Source organism: Peromyscus leucopus, chromosome 16_21 (genome assembly GCF_004664715.2).
Source record: "Peromyscus leucopus breed LL Stock chromosome 16_21, UCI_PerLeu_2.1, whole genome shotgun sequence".
NCBI classification, from domain to species: Eukaryota; Metazoa; Chordata; class Mammalia; order Rodentia; family Cricetidae; genus Peromyscus; species Peromyscus leucopus.
Window position 1 is genome coordinate 20379225 of NC_051084.1, and position 21810 is coordinate 20401034.

General features: G+C 53.1%; 1 protein-coding gene across 2 annotated transcripts; it reads right to left on the bottom strand.

Moving 5' to 3' along the window:
* Window positions 1–2152: 2152 nt before the first annotated feature.
* On the bottom strand, window positions 2153–21810 carry Ggt1 (gamma-glutamyltransferase 1). Of its 2 annotated transcripts, none has more exons than XM_028874226.2 (14): window positions 21496–21810; window positions 15936–16078; window positions 15279–15443; window positions 13660–13790; window positions 13430–13516; window positions 9157–9349; window positions 8553–8710; window positions 6946–7095; window positions 6308–6444; window positions 3595–3782; window positions 3235–3362; window positions 3022–3134; window positions 2814–2927; window positions 2153–2463 (listed from the first exon to the last, which is right to left on the bottom strand). In XM_028874226.2, the coding sequence occupies exons 3-14, from the start codon at window positions 15437–15439 to the stop codon at window positions 2317–2319; spliced, it is 1707 nt and encodes a 568-aa protein (XP_028730059.1). In that variant the 5' UTR covers window positions 15440–15443; window positions 15936–16078; window positions 21496–21810; the 3' UTR covers window positions 2153–2316. The 2 variants fall into 2 exon arrangements, with proteins under 2 accessions (XP_028730059.1, XP_037055479.1); XM_037199584.1 differs by lacking the exon at window positions 21496–21810 and adding an exon at window positions 19236–19310.

Here is a 21810-nt window from a genome sequence, read left to right on the forward strand (position 1 = left end):
GTGAGGCCTCCACTGAGGTGCTTTCTTGAGCAGACTCAACAGGCTTGCAGGGCAGAAGAGCCCTGGGCTGGACTTTCTCTCCGAGTCTCAGTACCTTCCCAGCATCCCTCACTCTCTCTTTCCACTGAGCATGACCCTCTCCCATCTCTATACCCCCTGCTTGATACCAACAACAACAAAAAAAAATGAGGGCCAGAGAGAGAATGTCTGTACTAGCCACTCAGCCTGTCAAGTGTCCCATCCAGAGGCTCTGCTCAGCTTGGGCGAGAGATACTGTTTCCTGTAAGTCTGTTCCCACATCTGCCTAGAGGGAGAGGGTAGGGTCTGTGGGAATCTTCCCTATCCCGACTGTCCCCCACAGTGCCATGTCAATTCACTGCTCAACCAGGAGCCAGAGCACATTCCTGAGTGTGGGCCAGCCCGCCCACTGGCCACAGCCCTCAAAACTCTAAAGACAAAGCCGTTGGGGGGGGGGGCAGGGGGCGTCAAGCAGGCTTCCTTCCCATCCTGGTCAGCAGCTCTGAGAATTCTCAGAGGACGGCAATGACGCTGGACGGATATCAGGCGGAGCAGCCTGTTCTGGCGGCTCTGAAGCCCTTCACCCAGGAAGCGATGGGGAAAGATGATGGTGTGGAAAGACGACTCAGGTCCCCAAAGTCCACGAAGAAGCTCTAGGCTAAACCCCATGGGTCTGGGAGAGTAAGGGACGCCTCCAGCACAGTCCTGGGTTCACGGAACTCTCTGGCCAGTCCCGTGGGGGCACGGAACACTGTGACACACCACACCTCAACACACTAGCCTGCCTTCTCCTCTACACATACGGAGGAATGACTGCTACCCATTTATGGCCCAGCTTCTGCCTTACGCAGGGAACCCCAGAGACACAGACCCTTAGGGCCCAGACATGGATCATGCCTACAGGTATAAAACCCTGCTCTCCTGTGGGCAGGTTGGAAGTACCAGGATTTCTAGCCTCCTGGGTCCCTCCTCCAGCCACTGGGCCCCTTCCCTCAGAGGCCCCCGACTTGTGCTCACTTCTAGGGGCAATATTTAGCTCTGAGGCTGGGAGTGCCCCAATGGTCCACTTCTATATCTACATGTCTCGTGACCTGCTCATAGCCGTGAGTCCTACAGACCTTGGCACGTTGGGAGGGGCTGCCCTTTAGGAGTGTGCTGGCTGGTTTTATATCAACTTGACACAAGTTAGAGTCATGACAGAGAGAGAGAGAGAGAGAGAGAGAGAGAGAGCCTCAACTGAGAAAAAGCCTCCATGAAATCAGGCTGTAGGCAAGCCGCTAGAGCAAATCTTCATTAGTGATTGATGGGGGAGGGTCCAGCCCATTGTGGGTGGGAATATCCTTGTGCAGATGGTCCTGGGTTCTATAAGAAAGCAGGCTGAACAAGCCAGGAGGAGCAAGCCAGTAAGCTGTGCCCCTCCATGACCCCTGCATCAGCTCCTGCCTCCAGTTCCTGCCCTACTTGAGTTCTTATCCTGACTTCCTTTGACGATGAACGGTGATATGGTTGTGTAAGCCAAATAAACCCTCTCTCACCAAGTTGCTTTGGTCATGGTGTTTCATCCCAGCAAAAGAAATCCTGACTAGGACAAGGAGGGATGCTGTGCCTAACTTCTTTTCTGGGCTCACTCACTTTGAGCTGTGTTCTCCTCGTGGATCTGTGGGTTTCCTGTAGCTGGCTGACCCGTGTTCTTTGAGAACTTGTCTTGTAAGACAAGCTTGGATTTCACTCTGGGTCTGTGCTTGGAAATTGATCTCAAGTATGGCTCTGGTCGAGCTGACAGGTTTCTGCCCCTTGTCTAGTGTGCTTCCCTTCAGTTTTACCTCCATAAATGCTGGGCAGTGAAAGCCCACACCTACCCTGGACATGAAGCATTCTCAAGGTTCTCCCACAGCTAAGGGGTGCCTTTATCCCAGTTAATGGCACGGTCGGGGCGCCCTCTAGTGGCTAATACTGGAAGTGTTACTGCCTAGGATAATGTAGGATGCGGACCCCAACCTCCAGGCACACTGGGCTCCCCCCACTGAAAGGTTGAGGTTAGCTCCATCACTAACAGCAGTAAGTCTTAGGATCCTGCCTCCTCATTCTCCCAGTCCAATGGCTCCATTTCAAAACCATACACTAAAATCCAAGATATGGGAAGTCCAACCAGCAAGACTTCCTGGAGCTTGGCAGTTACGCCCATTTATTGTGCTGCCCTGTCCCACTCAGGGGCAGCGTGTCCTCCAAAGTCCCACTCTTGTTCCTGGTCTGTATCTCGTCCTGGATTTGCAGGTCGGTCTTGCCCCTTCTGAGCACTCAGTAGCCAGCTGGCTCCCCGCCTTTCCTGGAGTCTGAGGCAGCCGCCCAGCCATTGGATGTCTGAACAACGGCCTGAACCACAGCAATGAAGGTGTTGGTGACCTCTGTGTAATGGTTCCGAGTCTTCAGGCCTGCAGCCACCGCCTGTGGGTGAGAGGGCCAGAGGAGTCTCAGCAAGGCCGCAGAGGTGGCTGAAACCATCCCTGTGTGGTCCACGGGCCTCACAAACCCAGTTAGTGCTACTTCCGGCCAGGTGGCCAGGAATAACTAGAGAGAGGCCGCTGGGTTTCTAAGGTCTCCTGGGAACAGGCCATTTGCCTGTCACTGAGCAAGGGCGCAAGGTGACCCATGCGGAGGGCCTGGGGACCATAGGCCTTGGACAGGGGGCACTAGCCAGTCTTTGCTCTGATGACTCGGAAGATGCCAGTCCCCAGTCAAGGATGTCCTGTCACCCCCCACACACCATCATTCTGTTTCCTCGGCTCTCAGCCTACCTGATCGAGGTTTTTCTCGATTGTTGTGGTATTGGGCAGAAGCTGGTTGTGTAGTCGGGGCTCCTCCACTGCTCTCTTCACATCGTAGCCAAACCACAGGTTGTTGATGATGGCCTGGAGGGAGAGGATAGCCGAGATGTCAGCATAGCCCCGGAGCAAAAGGGCAGGGAGAGATGGGGGTGGGGAGGGTTAGGCCAAAGGCATGTACCAGTGCGGTGGATGTGGTGATCTGTGTGCCTCCGGCTGCTCCCACTACCATCCGGACCTTGCCATCCTTATCCACAATGATTGTGGGGCACATGGATGACAGTGGCTGCTTCCCTAGGGTCCACAGGAGGAGACAGAGAGGCTGGTCGGTTGCCTGTCAGGGCACCAGCCCCCTCCCGACTCAAGTCCTTTATCCCCAGATCCCCACCCCCACCTGGCTTGATGAAGTTGGCTGGTGAGGGGGATACCCCAAACTGGTTGACGAAGTTGGGTGAGCTGAAGTCGTCCATCTCATCGTTAAACAGGATACCACTGACCCGAGAAAGGACCTTGGAGCCGAAACTGAAGATAGGGCAGCTCAGATAACAATACAACTACAACCCAGCTGTTTCCCACCTGGTACCCACCCATACCAGGTCAAGAGTAACCCCTGGAAGGCCCACCCTAGGCATGCTACCAAGGTGGAGCCTCTGTTTCCCAACATGAGAGAGGGAGGCCCTCACAGGAAATGAAGCCAGCTCCCCACCCATTACCCCCGTCCCAGTACACTGCCCAGCAGCCACACAGCCCCTACTAGAGGTTGATGGTGCTTGTGGCGGACACAGCACTGCCATCCTCCGAAACCACAGACAGGTGAGCAGTGCCCCCATCATCGGGAAGGTAGAACTCAGGCTCATAGTAGGAGGTCGGATGCGTGGTTCCATCAGAGATGCGGGCTCGGAGCTGAGCGGCGAAGAACTCAGAGCTCATGTTGCGGATCACCTGCCGAGACCCCAGAGCTGGCCTGAGGAGGTTAGGAGGAAGCAGGGGGGAGGGAGGGAGACAACAGGGCTGTCCCAGCAAGTCTCAAGAGGTCCCAGCCGTGGATCTGACCACAACTTACCTCTATGCTAAACCAGGACTTGCCCAGGACCAAGGACAGCCCCTCCCAAATTCCTGTCTGACACCCTCCGTCACCTCCAGCTGACGTCTGCCCGTCCCCCAAGCCTCTAGACTCCTGCCCTGATCTTACATGATGTGTGCGATTATTTATGGAATGTGTGCCACACGCTCAGAGCTGAGGAACCAACAGGGAAGAGCCCTGGAAACGAGGGGCCAGAAAACAGGGATGGGGAAGAGGGAAGCTGAAAGCATTTTGGTGGAAATGATACCTAAAATGAGCCCAGAATAAAGCCTAAAAAGTAAAGTGCAAAGGCCCTGGCTAACAGAATGAATGGGATGAGGAGAGAGGACGCTGGCTAGCATGCATCCATTCTGTAAGGTCTCATTGGTCTATAAAGAGTAGTTTGGCTTATGCTATGAGCCACACACACAAGCTTGGGGTAGAGGAGTAAGCAGGTTGGGAAACATTTACATAGGGTGCCTCTGGGGGCCATGGAAAGGCTGTGGACAACCAGACTGGAGATGAAGATGTCACTGTGGGTGGGAGAAAAAGAAGAGAGGATGTCCTTGAGGTCTTTGGCCTGGAGTTGCCATTAACTTGGAAAGTAAGTGCTAGAGAAGGAGCAGATGTCGGGGCAGTGAGGGACCTGCTTGCTTTGGGACACACCCCCACGGTACACTGAAGAACATGGCTTGGGAGGATGGGCCCATGCCCACAGGTTCACGTGTGAAATTTACAGGCAAACAAAGACACAAACACAGCGTAGTTTCACGGCTGCTGAAGGCTAATGTCGGGAGAAGATGGGGAGGAAGAGGAAACGAAGGGGCAGCCAGGAAGAAAGGGACCCTGGGACCTGTCAGGTTTAGGCTAAAGGCCAGTTAGGCCATTCCCCTGTAGCAGCCTTTCCCTGTCTTCGTAGCTTCGCTGCTGTTGACAAATCCCCTGTGAAGAGTCTGTCTGTACATCTGTAACAGGCTCCCCAGGTATCCCGACTCCAGGAAGGAGCTGCTAAATCCCAGACCACATTCAGTAAAGGCTGTCCTGCGGCTCTTCCGAGTGCCACCCACTAGCTGACTCTGGGATCCCTGTGGCTGCAGGGCAAGGCAGACACTCCACCTGCCTGTGAGTCTGTAACTCTGAGGTACCCCCCAGGTCCCCACGTCCCAGAAGGGCAGGGGCCATTCCCACTCTCCCAGTGACAATTTACAAACCCCAGGCAAACAGACTCTGGAACATCCTAGGCCTACCGGTAGAATGGTTCATCTGAACTAACTGCACCCACCCCTCCTCCTCCTCCTCCTCCTCCTCCTCCTCCTCCTCCTCCCCCACCGTGTCATCTAAGTCATACATTAACAAGATTCCTTCCTCCCTTCCTCACCATGCAAGACACCCCGTCCCCTCCCTCATAGCCCTGAAACATTCTTGTCCGAGCAGTCTCAAATCTTCTCTTTTCTCTTCAGACCCCTCCACGCTCTCACTGGCATCAGATAAATCGTATGGCCTCTCGGGCCATGGTGGCACCATGCTTTGAATTCCAGCACTCAGAAGGCAGAGGCAGGTGGATCTCTGTGAATTCAGGTTTTGGTCGCAGCAACAAAATGGTCTACCACAAGAGGCCCCATGGCAAAGTGTAAGGTGTGATTTGATGAATAATGCACCTAAAAGACACTGAGACCCTGGGGTCCGGGTTCCACCACTGGCAGATAATGAGTCGTGCGGCCTTAATGCTGGGCTTCTCGCTCAATGGGTGAAGCCCTTGCTCTTAGGAAATACAGCCCGGACTGTGGCATTGGTGACCCGTTCAGGAAAACGAGGATAGTAGACGAGGTGGTAAAGAGAAAGGAAGGACTTATAGCAAAATGCTCACAGTCAGGCAGGGGTTCCTGGGAAAGCACACAGGTGCACACTGATCTTTCAGGTTGGTTTGTCTGTGGGTACAATTTTGCAAAATGAAACTGGGGCTAGGCTTGGTGGCTCTCGCCTGTAACCCCGGTACTAGGAGGCTGAGGTCATTTTGGACTACAGAGTGAGGCTCTTTGCCCACCTAGTTTTAACCCCTCCCATACCCCTCATCATTCCTGAGGGATGCAACCTCTCCATCCATTCCTCCCTTCTGCAGTGGGTACTCTAGAATCTTCCAGGCCAAGGGCCCAAGCATAGGTAAAGGATCTGAAACAAGATCCTAGGGTCTTGAGTGGAGGGCTTGGGGGTGATAACAACACACCAATTATCCATTCTCAAGTCTGTTTTCCTCAGTTTCCCTCACACTATGAGCTCCACAAAATGGAGGTCAGGGTATAGAGTAACAAGTCTACCCTGAAATCAAACTTAGTTGTATTAATGGGTTCGGAAAGCATGCCTAAGGAAAGCATGATCTCTCACCCACTGTGGGATCACCTCTTACCTGAGACACATCGACAAACTTTGGGTCACCAAGCAAGGTCCTTTTGGCATAGGCAAACCGAAAGGCCTCCACGATACGGTGATACGTCAGCGCCTTCTCTTCAGGGGTTGCCACACTCTTCGGAGAGAAGTTGTATCCTGGGTGGTATCCAAGCACACATTGGCAGGCAATTAGGGCCTGGAGGGGCTCAAGGGGTTAATAGGTCTCTGAGCCATGTTCCCCATACTCTGCCTTAGGAAAAGAAATACATATTAACCAACAGCAGTGGCCATTTGAGAGAGATGTGGTCAAGACAAGGGCACACCGTCATGGACATGACAGGTACAGTTTGGAGGCCCCAAGGTCTGTAAGTTTCTTGAAGACCACTTAGATTAGCCAGAAACACACGGCCTCTGCCACACTCTTCTTCTTCCTGAACATTTTTCCTCTTCCAGCTACTGTCACCCCCTCCAACCCACCATGGGCACCCCCTGGCACTCAACCCTGCTCCAGGAGGCCACAGCCATGAGGCAGGGTGGACACTCTATCAGTTCACTGATGGAAAGACAGGGGGAAAAGAGACCCAGCAAATACGGGGTACCGGGAAGGACACTCTATGTCCCGGCTCCTTAGCCGGGCTAGAGAGAGAGATATCTCACCTTTGAGGATGTTCAAGATGAGAACCAGCACCGGCCCGCTGAGCGGGGCACTGGGCACATACAGTGTCGAGTCGCCAAGGCTGATGCTCATCGGGTGCTCAATCAGCTCGGCACGGTAGTCATTCAGGTCCTGGACCGTCATAATGCCTCCTGCCGTGGGACAGCGGCTCAGTGGATGTGCGTTGGGATTGAACCATGGTTGGGGACAGGGTTGCATCATGTGGGACTTGGTTTACCACTGGGCAGAGTATAGGGTGAAACCAAGAAGTATGGTCACTATGGGTGCACTATGGGGTCAGGGCTGTTTACGAAGGAGGTTGGTCACCATTGAGTAAAAAGACAGGTGTGTGTGTGTGTACACCACAGTGAGGAGACGGTCTATACCATCAGAAGGGACCACAGTGCCATCAGACTGGTAGCCCTGACCATCACTGGGAGCCCTAGGCACTAACGGTGCTTACCACCCATGCCAGGCCCAAACAAACAACAGCCTCCTAACCAACCTCCTTTCATCTCCGCAGCCAGAGCTTGTGACAGCTTTGTTGTACTCTAATAGAACTTGCCTGAAGATCAGAGGACGGAGCCAGCCACAGAGTTAAACATAGAGGCCAGGCAGTGGTGGCACACACCCTTAATCCTAGCACTCGGGAGGCAGAGACCCATCCGTCTGGATCTCTGTGAGTTCAAGGCCCACACTGGGCTACATGAGATTGATCCAGTCTAGGAGAGAAACAGAGCCAGGCCATGGTGGCACACACCTTTAACCCCAGCACTTGGGAAGCACACCCGCCGCTAATCTCAGCACTAGGAAGGTTGAGATGGGAAGTGAAATGGCTGGGCGGAGAAAGGCGTATAAGGCGTGAGGAGACAGGGACTCAGAGCCTTTCGGCTGAGGACTCAGAGGCAATTCATGGAGTTGACAGGTGAGAAGTGGCTGCCGCTTGTTCCTTTGTGTCTCTGATCTTTCAGCATTTACCCCAATATCTGACTCCGGGTTTTTATTATAAGACCATTTAGGATTCATACAACAAGAGGTCTTTCCCAAGTGTAGACTACCCGCTTCTCCATCCCACCCTTCCCAGACTCCTCCTTCATGGCCATGTAGATGGGAGAAGACTCCCGATTCTCTGAGGAACTGGTGCTAAGTAGGATTTACAGCCGTAGATGTCAACATGCTAATCCCCCCCCCTTCATGGAAACAGGACAGAAATAACAAGGCCACAGCCAAGCCCTCAGGCTGCCCTACCCAAAACCCCTCCAAGAGCCCTCTCAGAAATTCTTCCTCAGACCTTGTAATCCTCCTGGTGAGTCAGATCTTCCTTCTTCCCCTTAGCCCATGCTTTTCTCTCTCTCTGCCTACATCCATTGCCGCTTATTTCTCACGGGCCATCCGTCTAGCTCCTCCTCAGCCCCAAGGGCTCCTGTACCCTTACTCGCGCTCTAGGGGGTTCCCCCCATGTAGCCCAGCCTCTAGGGATGAGCCAGCAGCCATGGATCCAAGTGGTTCACACCGACCCTCCCCTGCCAAGGGCTCCCCGAGGACCCAGATGCCAACCTAGGCAGGGAGCACCTCAGAGCCTGGGCCCCACTCACTAGAGCCCACTCACCAGCCTCCTGGATGTCCTTCACAATCTGGGCTGTGAGGCTCCCATTGTAGAAGGCCTGGGCACCTTCCTGGGCCAGTACCTGCAACGTATCGGCCAGCCTGGGCATAGTCACGGTCTCGCCCTCCCGAAGCACCTTCCCTTGACGGCAGAAGACCTCGCTGGGGCAGAGAAGACTCACGTAAGGCATCAGATGCAGGAAAACTGGGCCTGTCATACCTCACACCCACCCCTCACCCTTTGGTCCTCAGGATGTAGAGTACAAGTATAGGTAGAGCCTGTCCCTGGCGGGGTGGGGGGTGGGGGGTGGGGGGTGGGGGGTGGGGGGCTGTCCTCTCACTTGGGGTTTCTAGTTGTCCCATCTTGCTCAGACCACACAGTGTTTGCTCTAAACCAGGTCCTAAATGTGTCTACACACACACACACACACACACACACACACACACACACACACACACACACTCACACTCACACTCACACACATATACACACACAATGAGAGGTTTAACAACTTAACCCTGCTGAGTGGCAGGCTCCTGAGAGCAGAGCACAGAGCTCCACCAGCCCTGGCCCCCAGGCTGGGTCACCTAGACATGAGGGTGCTCACCACAAGGCAGGTGTCTGTTCAATGACGTCCCGTTTTCTGTCCAGGGCCATTGCCAAGCCCTTGCCCACAGGGAAGCCATAGCGGGCCAGCTCAATGCTGGGCTGGAAGAGGCGAGCCCAGGGTAGTCGCCCATGCCGTTGGTGTGCCAGCTGGTAGCCACTGATTTCACCAGGAACTGCCACTGAAAGGCCACCTAGGAGCCAGGGATGAGGGGAGCAGAGTTTGAAAGACAGACAGACAGACACAGAGAGAGTTAGTGGCTGAGTCTGGTCATTGGGACAATAATCCCTGCTACTAGGAGGCCGAGGCAGGTAGATCTCTGTGAGTTCAAGGCCATCCTGGTCTACAGAGCAAGTTTCAGGATAGCCAGAGCTACACAGAGAAACCGTGTCTGGAAAAACCATATTTAAAAAGGAATGTGAGCAAAGGGCTGGTGTGGTTACTCTGTAGTAGAATGCCTATCTGGTTTGTTCCCAGAACCATATTAGAAAACCACCACCACCACCAGAAGCGGCAATATTCCAGGCACTTTCCCTGGCCCATTTAATGCTGGGTCTAGAGCACCTTGGAAGGAACGGGATTTGTTGCTAGAGATCAAACCCAGGACCTTACTGAGCTACATCCCCATCCTAGGCAAAGAGAGATTTAAGATCACAGCTGAGCGCCACAGGCAAGAAGCGTTGACCAAATACTTCTCACAGGGTACTGAACGGGGAGCAGGCAGCTGTGCACTAAGGTGTGCTGGCCCAGAGGAGTGGATGTGTCTTCCATACTTGAGCTCCTGTATCAGGCCTATGGTTGTACGCAAGACTTGGGGAAAGCCAGACCCCTCCCAACTCTCAGTCTGTCGTTCCTGTCCCAGACAATCCCTGGGCTCCTCTAGAATATCACAAAGTAAAATCAGCATGAGATGGGCCAGCTCTGTGGCAAGAGCCATGTGCTGGCCAGCTTTATATCAACTTGACACAAGCTAGAGTCATCAGAGAGGAGGGACCCTCGACTGAGAAAAAGCCTTCCCTAAGATCGGGGTGTAGGCAAGCCTGTAGAGCATCCTCTTTCTTAGTGACTGAGGTGGGAGGGCCCAGCCCATTGTGGGTGGTGCTGTCCCTGGGCTGGTGGTCCTGGGTTGTATAAGAAAGCAGGCTGATGGGGCTGGAGAGATGGCTCAGAGGTTAAGGGCACTGACTGTTCTTCCAAAGGTCCTGAGTTCAATTCCCAGCAGCCACATGGTGGCTCACAACCATCTGTAATATGATCTGGTGCCCTCTTCTGGTCACACATGCTGAATAAATAATAAATAAATTTAAAAAAAGAAAAAAAGAAAGAAAGAAAGCAGGCTGAGCAAGCCATGTGGAACAAGCCAGTAAGCAGCACCCCTCCATGGCCTCTGCATCAGCTCCTGCCTCCAGGTTCTTGTCCTCGCTGCTTTTGATAACGGACTGTTATATGGAACTGTGAGTGAAATGCACCCTCCCCTCTCCAAGTTGCTTTTGGCAATGGTGTTCATCACAGCAGTAGTAACCCAAACCAAGGCAGGGCCTTTCCTCTTTTTTACTACACAGCTCAGAAGACCTGACACCCGACGCACAATCCATCCCAACTTAAAAGCAATCTTCCTTGGGGGTTGGTGAAGTCGCTCCGTGAGAGAACACTCGCCTAGCATGCATGAGGTAGCAGGTTTGATTCCCAGTACCACAAACAAAACAATGACAAAAACAACAAATGTACAGGTCACCCCTCTCCTGGGCTCTCTGATCTCACACCACCCTGCCTGTGAAGCTCCTGGGTGACCACGGTGCTGCCGGACCCAGCATCCTGCTCAAGTCTTGCTGGGTTATGGCTCTCCCCAGCCACCTACGTCATGCCTGCCTGTCTTCCCTCTCCTAACATCCACCTTGTCTCCTGAGACATTACCTCTTTCTTAGTGATGCCTCTCAGCTCTGGACTTGAACTTCTACTGACACCTCTCTGTAGTGGGTAGCTGTTCCAGCTTTGACCCGGCAGTACTAACCCCGATGAGGCTTCCAATAACTGACACGCCTACAAGGTGGGGCTGAGAGAGGACCCTGAAGACCTGAGATCTGGATGTGTTGGCTCTCTTGGTTCCTGGATCCTGGAGGTAGACTGAGCAGAGTTCTCAAGAGAACACCACTGGACTGCACTTCACCTTTCCCAGACCCTGTAACCTATCCCTTCACTTGTAAGTTACCCCAAAAAAGAAACCTCCCGTTTAACTACGTGGAGTTGCCTTAATACTTCCACCAATACCTTTCTTGTTTATCCTCTTGCCCAGACCATTTTCCTCATTAGCAGATCCCAGTACCCACCTACGCACAGAAAGCAAGCACTTCAGACTTCACACGCCCGAAACAACCATTGAAACCGACTCCCCAACATCCCTATCTGTTTCTCTTAAGGCTATTCTGTCCACCCGGGCACAGACCAAGGATGGTGGGGGGGTCACTTGGGTTTCCTGTAACCGCATATCACCCAAAGAGTTGACAGATCTTGACTTCATCTATGTGTTTTTAGCTCCGACCAAACCACCCTGGATTATTGGGGTAACTTTCTAACATGTCCCCACTAGTTCCCTGCACCTTACAGAGGGTTGTAGGGGTCCTAGGGCTTTAGGGGTCCCATCATTTAGGTGTATTCTCCTCTGCTCAGACAAGAGACAGGAGCATCGCAGTAGCCTATAAGGCTCCTACCCACCTACGCCATTCCCTCCGACACCATATTCCTCCTCTCAGGCCACTTGCTGGCAACCTCCCTGGGTCTCTGCAAGGCTTAATCTTCATCCCTCCTCCTGGGTCCCTCAACCTTTCCCACCTTTCCTGAGACACTGACATGTCTCTTCTCACCCCACACCTCTGAGTCTTTGCCCAGATGTCTCCTGCCCTGAACACTCTCTGCCCTCTGCCCTCCCCACAATGTGAATGACTCTGCCACGTGCTCAGTGCTCCTTGCCACCTGGAAGGGCTCTGGTCCTGGCTGTGAGTGGCATCGATCGTCTCTGTTTCCTGATAGTACCCAGCGCTGTAAGAGGTTTCAATAGCCCTGGTTAAAGAGTGAATTCTAAGCACCCATAAGCATTCTCATACTCAAGAGAGTATATCCTAAGTTTCTCAATGAATGTGAAGTCAAAGATAATTGTGAGGGGAGGAATCCAAAGAGGCCACACACAGGGCATCCCCCAAGAACCTTCTTCCTGGGTGTCACACCTGCCCCCACGCCTCCACCTTCTTATTCTGCCATCTACGGCAGCTCTTCTGAGCAGTGACTCCAAAAGGAACACTGGCTTCCACTCACCTGCCCGGGGAGCTTGAGAGTCCCTTCCCCATTTAAAAGCCTGGTTAGAGAAGAGAGACCCCCACCTGTACCCAGAGAGCTGTTTCCACAAACGGACAAATAATTGAATGAATTTAGCGTCCACTATTAAAAGCACAGGACTGAGACAGCTCAGGCTCCACCCCAGCTCTACCATCTACTAGCTCACATGGTTTGCAGGACCTCGCTGGGTTTTACCAACCCACCTGTACGACAGGAATAAACAGGGCGTCTTCTTCCAGCCCCGGGGGTATAGGGAGGATACAAGAGCCTCATCAGCAAAAAGCACTGGGCAAGGGGGCAGTCCCCGTGACCCCTGGGAAGTGTGAGCAATCTCTCAGTGTCCAGAAGCCCCCAAGAATACCAAACTACATGGATGCCTGCATCCCTTAAATGAAGCATCCTCTTGTGACTTTAATTGTCTGGCGATTGCTCACAGTCATTACTGCCCTGTAAAGCCTATGTAGCTATCTGCCCACTTAATCACGCAGGGAATGTTGATAAGGAGTAAAGTCTGCGTGTGTTCAATATAAAAGTAACTGAGCTTATATAGAGATTTATTTATTATTTAAGTGTGTGAATTCTTGGCCCACATGTATGTGTATGTACCATGACCTGTTATATGACCAGGAGGGGGATCAGAAAAGGGCATCAGATTCCCCCAGACTGGAGTTTATGGGTGGTTGGAAGCCACCACGTGGGTGCCAGGACTCAAACCAGGTCCTCTGTGGACACTGGGAGTCCGCTGTGATTATCCTCTCCATGTGTACACACAAGTGGCCCAGTGCAGGGCTGAGAGGAAATAAAAAAAAAAAAACCTCTCCCTCCCCTCACGATGGTGATTAAGCATTCACTATAGGAGGGTGCCATGGGTACCAGCGCTGTCCCCAGGCCTCACACAGGTGCGTGTGCCCTGTGAGTGTATATGGCCCATATGATAGCTTACCTTCTTCAGAGTCCTTCGAGCTGTTGAACATGCTGGCATTGGCCAGCCTGGGAGCCACCTCACGGGCATTGATAACCTCAGCTTTCCCTATGAAAAGAAACATGTTGGCAGGCCGGGTTGTCCCCAGCCCCTCCTGTCAAGGGAGCCCAGCGGTCGCCCAGCTACACCGCTCGAGTCTGACGTGAGCGGGATGGACCAAGTCCCTCACCCTCCTCACCCTGGGCACTCACGTGTGGTGCTGTTGTAGATGGTGAAGAACAGGCCGCCCCCGATGCCCATACTGTGGGCGTTCATGAGCCCCATGCACAGCAGGCTTGCGATGGCTGCATCCACCACGGAGCCACCCTCCTGTAGCACGTCCCTGTAGGCAGCACATAGGAAGGTGAGCGCCTGAGGGCTTCCCTTCCGTCTTTCCGGAGCACCCTGCCACCCTCTCTGGTCACCCTGCCCAAAGGAAGGCGGAAGAAGAGCAAGCCGACACTAGATCTGTCTGGTCTGAGACAGAATCCCGCTGCATCCCGCTCACTACGTAAGCCCAAGCTGGCCCTCCAACCTCAGCCTCCTGAGAGGGGAGGGGAGCCGAGCTGCTGTGCTCAGCTGAGCCTGGTTTCCCGTTTCTTTGTTCGTTCTTCACCTGTTCTAGTTTATGGGGCCAGGGTTTGATCCCAAGGGCTGAGAGACGACAGGTGGAATTTTTGGTATGGATTGGTTTTTTTTTTAATTGTTTTATCTTAGAGAGAGAGAGAGAGAGAGAGAGAGAGAGAGAGAGAGAGAGAGAGAGAGAGAGAGAGAGAGAGAGAGACTTGAAGTGCAGGTTCCTACGAATGTCAGAGGAGGGCATCGGATCCCTTGGATTGAAGTTCCAGGCAGTTGGGAGCTGCCTGACATGTGGGAACTGGACTCGGGTTCTTTGAAAGAACAGCACACACTCTGAATCATTGAACCATCTCTCTAGCCCCAAAGTTTTGTTTTTTTTTTTTGTTTTATTTTGTTTTGGTTTTTGGTTTTTTTGGGGTTGGGGGGTGGGAGGAGACAGGTCCTCACTATGTAGCTCTGGAACTCATTATGTAAACCAGGCTGGTCTCAAACTCACAAAGATCCACCTGCCTCTGCCTCCTGAGTGCTGAGATTAAAGGCGTGCGCCACCATGCCTAGCAAAGTTTTTGTTTTTTGAAGATATATATATTTTTTTCTTTTCCAAGCCAACAAATATACATGATTCAGTTGTGGAAAGGGAGGCTGTTTTTATCGATAACGTTTTTTTCTGATTATATCTCTAAATGGAAGCTGACTTTTACGTATAATGAGATTAAAAAATTTAAAATGGGTGGAGGCTAGCCAGAGAGAGAGTTCAGCGGCTGCTCTTCCAGAGGACCTGTGTGCAATTCTCAACCCCCAGGCAGGCCCACATCTCAGCTCACAATTGTCTGTAATCTCCAGTTCCAGGGGATCCAATGCTCTCTTCTGGCCTCTGAGGGCACCAGGCATACAAGCGGCACATAAACATACACTCGGGCAAAACACCCATACACATACATTTTTTAAATTAAAAAAAAAAAAAAAAAAAAAAAAAAAACCCTACAACCTAACATGGGAACGGAATTGCACCATTTTTGAGAGACAATACTGAAAAAGAGGGGCCCAAGTTGGCTGTGGGAAAATTAATACCCTGCTTTCAGAGTCTCCGTCCCTTCTCCCCTAGACAGCGGCTACCAAGAGAGTCCAAGGAAAGGATGGGCAGCTCCCTGGGCATCGGATACTCTGCCCACTTTACAGATGGGGAACCTGAGTCTTGCCCAGGCCACTGTCTTCCAGTGCGCCTTGCCCTGGAGCCGCCAGACCTACTTACCGGCCAATCTCTGAGCAGCGCTTGGCGTCCGTGGCCACAGCTGCCCTGGTGTACACGTGGTCGGGCTTCCTAGAAGTGTAGGGCAGCCAGATGCAGAGGCCAATGATGACGAATACCAGAACCACGGCCACCAGGCCCAGCATCACAAACCGATTCTTCATGGTTCTGTTGTCCAGTGAGAAGGCACAGGGTCAGGCCCAGCCTTGGGAACTCCCAGACCATCCCCCACAGGGCACGGTCTAAAGTCAAGCCTCAGGGACACAGCCCTGTGCCTCCTTTTAGCCTCCTGGAACATGCGTGGGCTGTCCAGCCCCCAGATCTCTGGCCAGGCCATTCCTTCCGCCAGAAGCTCTGGATCCCCACCTCTGCTACTACAGAACCTGTTTATCTTCGGGGCTCATCCATTCCCAGCACAGACCCTCCGAGGAGACCCTTCAGACTCCATGTGCCCTGGGAACCTGCCTACAGAAGCCAAGATGCTACTGCCCTGAGATAAACTTCAGGAAGGAGAGGATTCACCACATTCCTTCTGTGTCCCCTCCCCTAGCCGAGAGCCTGGCACTATCCACAGACCCCTAGAGCAGCTTGGGGTTGGATATCTATCATGCCTCCCAATCCCCTGAAATAAGTAGACTAGCGACACAGGTCAGGACTTACCGTCCAGTAGGAGCTCCGCACCTTCCCTGGGGAGGTGGCTCCCGAAAAACAGCTGTATAGACAGGCAGGAGCTCCCCACACGCCACAGAAACCTACGGTCAGTCTTCCCTGAAACCCCCGGAGCAGGCCACCTCCTGGTACTCCTGAAAGTCGCAAAGTTATATATCCCTGAAGTGGGCCCAGCACTTCTTGGAGTGCCCGATGTGATGACCCTCCCTCTGCCTCCCATTGAACTCTGGAGCCAAAGAGGCTGCCAGCGGCTTGCCTGTATGCATGACTTCTCTCAGGCACTGCCCAGGGAAGGGGTCACAGAACAAGGCAGGGAGGGGCCCGGGCATTCATGTGTAAACCCAGGATTTGGAAGTAAGAGCAGCATGTGAACAAAAGAATTCAAGGGTCCAGGCCCCTCCTGAGACTGGAGTTGGTATTCACCTGTTGTGGGACTGCTGGTATGCAGCAGGCCGTCACTTGCCGGGGCGTGGGGGGGGGTGTTTTTGCATGACTTGGATGAGAACTTGTGAAGCTGTTAACTGGTTGGGGTGGCTAATGCTACTTTAACGCTAGCCCTCAGGTAGCTGAAGCGGAAGAATTGCCATGGATTTGAGCCCAGCAGAGGCTACCTAGTGAATTCTAGGCTGGCCTGTGCTATGGTATGAGATACTGTCTCAAAAAAGGGGGGGAAGGGGTTGTGGGAGGGGCTGGAGAGATGGTTCAGTGTTTCAGAGCACTCACTGGCTGCTCTTCCAGGGGACCCGGGTTCGATTCCCAGCACCCACATGGCAGCTCACAGATCTGATGCCAAGACTCTTCTGGTCTCTGTGGGCACCAGACATGCGGACAGCACACAGACAAACATGCAAACAAAACACTCATACACAGAAAATAAAGTAAACAAGCCTTAAAAGGAAAACAGGTGTGCCGCCTAGCTGGCTGCTTCCCCTGAAGACTTCCTCCCCAACCATACCGGGAAGGAAACTCCCTAGCCTTATTCTGAGGCTGCAGGGAAGATTGTAACCAAACAAGAGGGAGGAATGTGTTGACAAAAGTGTGGGATGCTCTCCTCCCAGACTCCATTCCCTCCAAAGGATGGCATCCACTGGAGAGCCTTTGCAAGAAGTCCTGGCTGCCTCCTGTTGCACGAATCCTAAATGGTCTCCTAAGAAAAACCCGGAGGCAGAGATTGGGGTGAAAGCTGAACGATCAGAGGAAACAAGCCAAATCCACTTCTCATCTGGCCAACGCCTCTCAGCCGATCCTGTCTCCACGAATCCTCAGACCGAATGCCTCTGAATCCTCAGCAGAAAGGCTCCGAGTTCCTGTCTCCTCCCGCCTTATAGTCCTTTCTCTGCCCAGCCATTTCACTTCCTGTCTCAACCTCCCTAGTGCTGGGATTAAAGGCGAGTGACTCCCAAGTACTGGGATTAAAGGTGTGTGCCACCACTGCCTGGCTCTGTTTTCTCTTATAGGCTGGATTAATCTCGTGTAATCCAGGGTGGCTTTGAACTCTCAGATCCATTAATAGGGTGATACTTTGCGTGTACTCTTAACAAAAAAAGTTTGCCTGAAGATAAGAGGACAAAGACAGCCAGTAGATTAAACATAGAGGCCAGGCAGCGGTGGCACACACCTTTAATCCCAGCACTCGGGAGGCAGAGCCCGATCTGGATCTCCGTGAGTTCAAAGCCACCCTAGACTACATGAGATTAATCCAGTCTATAAGAGCAACAGTAGCTTTGTTTCCTCTGATCTTTCAGCATTTACCCCAATATCTGTCTCTGGGTTTGTTTGTTTGTTTTTTTTTTTATAAGACCATTTAGAATTCCTGCAACAGTCTCCCCCTCTGGCTCTTCCCGTCCTTATTCAGAGCACCTGAGTTCAGGACCAGACAGGGTATCCCATGGTCTAGGAATGGAGTTCTCGTCCCCTCCCCATACCTGAGGATAAAATGACTGACTCCGTAATGGAAAAGCTCCTCTGCCCGGGCTTGGAGGGTTGGGTGGTGGGTGGTGTAACACGACCTGGTGCCTCATCTCACATGGGAAAGTAGATTTGCAACTCTTGAGGTAGAGGGGGGAACCTGAGTCCCCAGAGCAGAGGGGACACCACCCTGGGTCCCCAGGAGCATTCCTAGCTCTCCCTGCCCGAATCCAGGCGTGGATCTGACCCGAAGTCAGTCTCATTCCTATAATCCGTCTGCCCAGCTTGGCCCTCCAGAAGGCAGCTGGAGAGTTCCTCCTATCCATCATGGCAACCAGGCCCTGTCCTTGTGGTCCAAGGCTCAGTCTATATCCTTTTCCAGACCCGATAGCCTTCTGAGCACATACCCTGGGCCCTGGGGTGAGCCTAGGTCAGGGTCTAGGATTTCTGGTGAGAAAGTCACACTGGGGGGGGGGGTGGTGTCTCAAGGGGTCTTAGGAGCCAGGCCAGCAACATGTGGCATCATGGTACAGAACACTCCCATCTATGCAGTAGGTTAGGGGATGGGCATGGCCAGGGCTCCACTCTGTGGCCTCAAGCAGCTCTGGTCCAAATGGGGGAATCTTGGGATTCCTTTCTCCCAGGTTTGGGGCTCTAACCTAAAAGTCGTCTCAGGGCCCTGAGGTGAGCCATCTGTGACTCCCACATTAGATGTTTCACCCTTGCTTGTCTTCCCCGGGCATCCCTCTATCCATCTAACAGCCCCGTAAGGACACCCAGCAGGATTCCCTCTTCCAAAGAGGCTGGGGAAGGAAGTGGGCAGCCTTGACACCTGACCCCTGTCCCTTCCTCCTGGGACAGCCTGACAGGGAGGGCTGGCCCTGCCTCCTGCGAGCAGCTGTTCCAGTCCAAGCGGAAGACGCCCTGCTGGAAGCCTGGGCTTCCATTTCCCACCCCTCCACCGCAAGTTTTCTCAAAGATTCACTACAAGAATGTGTAAGGCCAGAAGCCCTGGCTCCACCCAAATCGATGTGGGGAGGGAAACTGAGGCACTGCTCCTCAAACCCAGACCCTTCCCTCTCTGTGACTCTGGTGGGTTTCCCAGAGGCCCTGGAAGCAGTGGGGACCCAGGAGAGAGCCCCCTCTTCCTCAGGACAGTTCTGGGATGGGGAGGAAGAGATAAGTGGATCCACCTAGGAAGTCCTGGCCATGGAACTGATTGACACCCCCCAGAAGCAGCCAGAGTCATGCCTGTCACCCTTGCAGAATAGTTCAGCGCCCCCGCCCCTGACTTGGTATCAGGATCTGAGGTTGGACGTCTCCTCATCTCCTCGGGGCAGAGGTGGGAAAAGGCTAGCAGAAGCAAAGGACCCATGTGCTTACCTAATCCCAGAGGGGCAAGAGGTCAGCTAAGGGGTGCCTAGATCCCAGAAGGGCAGCTGGAGGCTTCTGAGTGGGGTGTGGAATAGGGAGTCCTCTGCAAGAGGTCCAGCCAGACTGGGAGGATGGTCAATATTGACGTCACAGCAGCAAGGAGGCGCTGCCTGCCACGAGGCTTGTCCCCAGGTGGCTGAAGTTCATACAGCCCCAGGAGGGCCCTGAGCAGGGAGGTGGGAGGTGCTAAGAGCCTGGGAAAGAGGCTCCCCTTTCTCAGATTCAGTTCCCTCCAGAGGGCAGAGGCCACCGGTGAGCCCTTCCAGAGAGCCTCTGCTAAGTCCCTCTGTGCCTTTAGAGACAGACACGATGTCCCTGAAATGTTCCTGAGGCAGTGAAGTAGGGATGTCCCCTGGCACTAGACCACAGTCCAGATCTTAGAGGCGTTGTTTGGCCTTACCGATCAGTGACAGGTGTATTTCTGGAACAGGGCCGAGGGCCACAGCGTCCAGACCGGTTCAACCACCAATCAAGGAACATTAGCCCCACAGGCCCAATCAATGACAGGAACAGCCTAGAAAGGGCAAGGCCCAGAGAAGGCCAGACCCATCAGGGCAAACCTGCCACCTGGTTCCTGCCCCAAATTGCTACATGTCCCTGACTAGCTCACCAATGAAGTTCCAATAAGACACAGTTGTGGATGGGCCTCAAAAGGCACCCTGTTCCTTCCTGGTCCTCATTGGCCAAAGTGTGGTAGACTCCCTATATCCATCAGGGTACAAACCTCATATGCCTAGAGATGCTGGCTGCTGTCACACACACACCCACACCACACACAAGCATACTGTACACACACACATAGACCACACATACATATACACCACACACATGTACACACACATGTACATACACACATACACACATAATGCATACACACATATACTGTACACACCCCCACACACCCACATACACACACATAAACCATATATACATACTGCACACACACATAATACACACACACATACTGCACACACATATACATCACACACAAGCACACACACACACACACACACATCACACACACATACCCCGAGCTGAATCTAGGCTGAGTAAAGCAGGTTCCCAAGATGCAGAGAGAAGTGGGTACAAGAAAGACAGACCAACAGCCAGACCGAAATGTCTCTGCTAATCCCCCAGCAGATCCACTGGAGTCCTGGGCTGTTATGAAGTCTCAGGGTCACAGGAATCAAACCAGGCACAGTTTAAAGACACCCACCAGCAACAGATGAAGTTTAAGGCCAGGCATGGTGGCGCACAGCTTTAACCTCAGCACTGGGGGGCAGAGTCAGACTGATCTCTGTGAGTTCCAGGCCAGCCAGAGCTACAGAGTGACGTGTCTCAAAAAGAAAGAAAACAAGAAACTGAAATTTAGACAAAGGCAATTTGCCCAGGATCAGCTGTCCCTGGGAGGTCTGCAGATCACACGGACCAGGACACTCCATCCCACCTCGAATGCTTGTAAGGACACCTGGGTACAAGAACACAGACCTCTTTAGCCTCCCAGTCCTCTCTGTAAGTAAGAAGGACACTTGCTTCTCCCAGACCTGAAGTTGGAATCTGCCTTAAGTTTGCTGCCCAAACTGGTGTGGATGGCAGAGGATCAGAAAACACACCTATAATCCCCTTACACACACTATACCCCTTTACACACACACATACACACACCTGTAACCCTTACACACACACACCTATAACCCCCCCACATGCCGATACTCCTCACACACACCTATACCCCTTACACACACACACACACACACACACACACACACACACACACACACACACACCTTTATCTACCCTTTCTATTGCTTGCTGGGAACCTAATGAAAGAGCTTAAAATGCGGAAGCACAGACCTAGAGGGGACAGAGCCTCCTGGAGCTGAGCAAATGACTCATTGCACAACGGTCCCTGCCCCACCCCCAGCCCAAGCCCAGAGAGGGACAGGCATGGCTGGAGGGCACAGCGTCTCTGGAACACTGACCATCACTCCTGCCAGGGACTGTCCGATCTTCTCGGCTCTCAGCTGCTTTCAACTCTTAATCCCAAACCCACTTCCAGGGAACCAGGACTCCAAAAGCTTCTTTTGAGAAGTCTGTGACTCCACTCCAAACCCTTAACCCCCACCCTACCCCTGCAGAAGAGGGAGAGGAAAGCCTGGGCAGGTCCCCTCATGTCCTGTTGTCAGATAAGAAATAGGGCTCTGCCTACCTGTGTGAACCCAAAGGGACCAGGGCACCGGAGCCTGCGCCGGCCTGCCCGTTATCCAGAAGTGTGTGGCACTCCTGCTGCGCAGGTGGCTGCGGGGAGACTCTGAGAGGATCACTAGAGTCCCTAGAGTGGCATGGCAGAGCTGAGGGGCAGAACCGGGTCTCCACACATTCTTGGGAGGGTCCCCAAGTCTATTTTGCCCCCACCTACGATGTCCAGCAACTCAGAGAGACTGAGGAGGGCTTTGGGGTCACACCGCAGCCGAGGCACATCCAGACACGTGCTGCCTTCACTGCCGGCTCCACACCAGCGGAA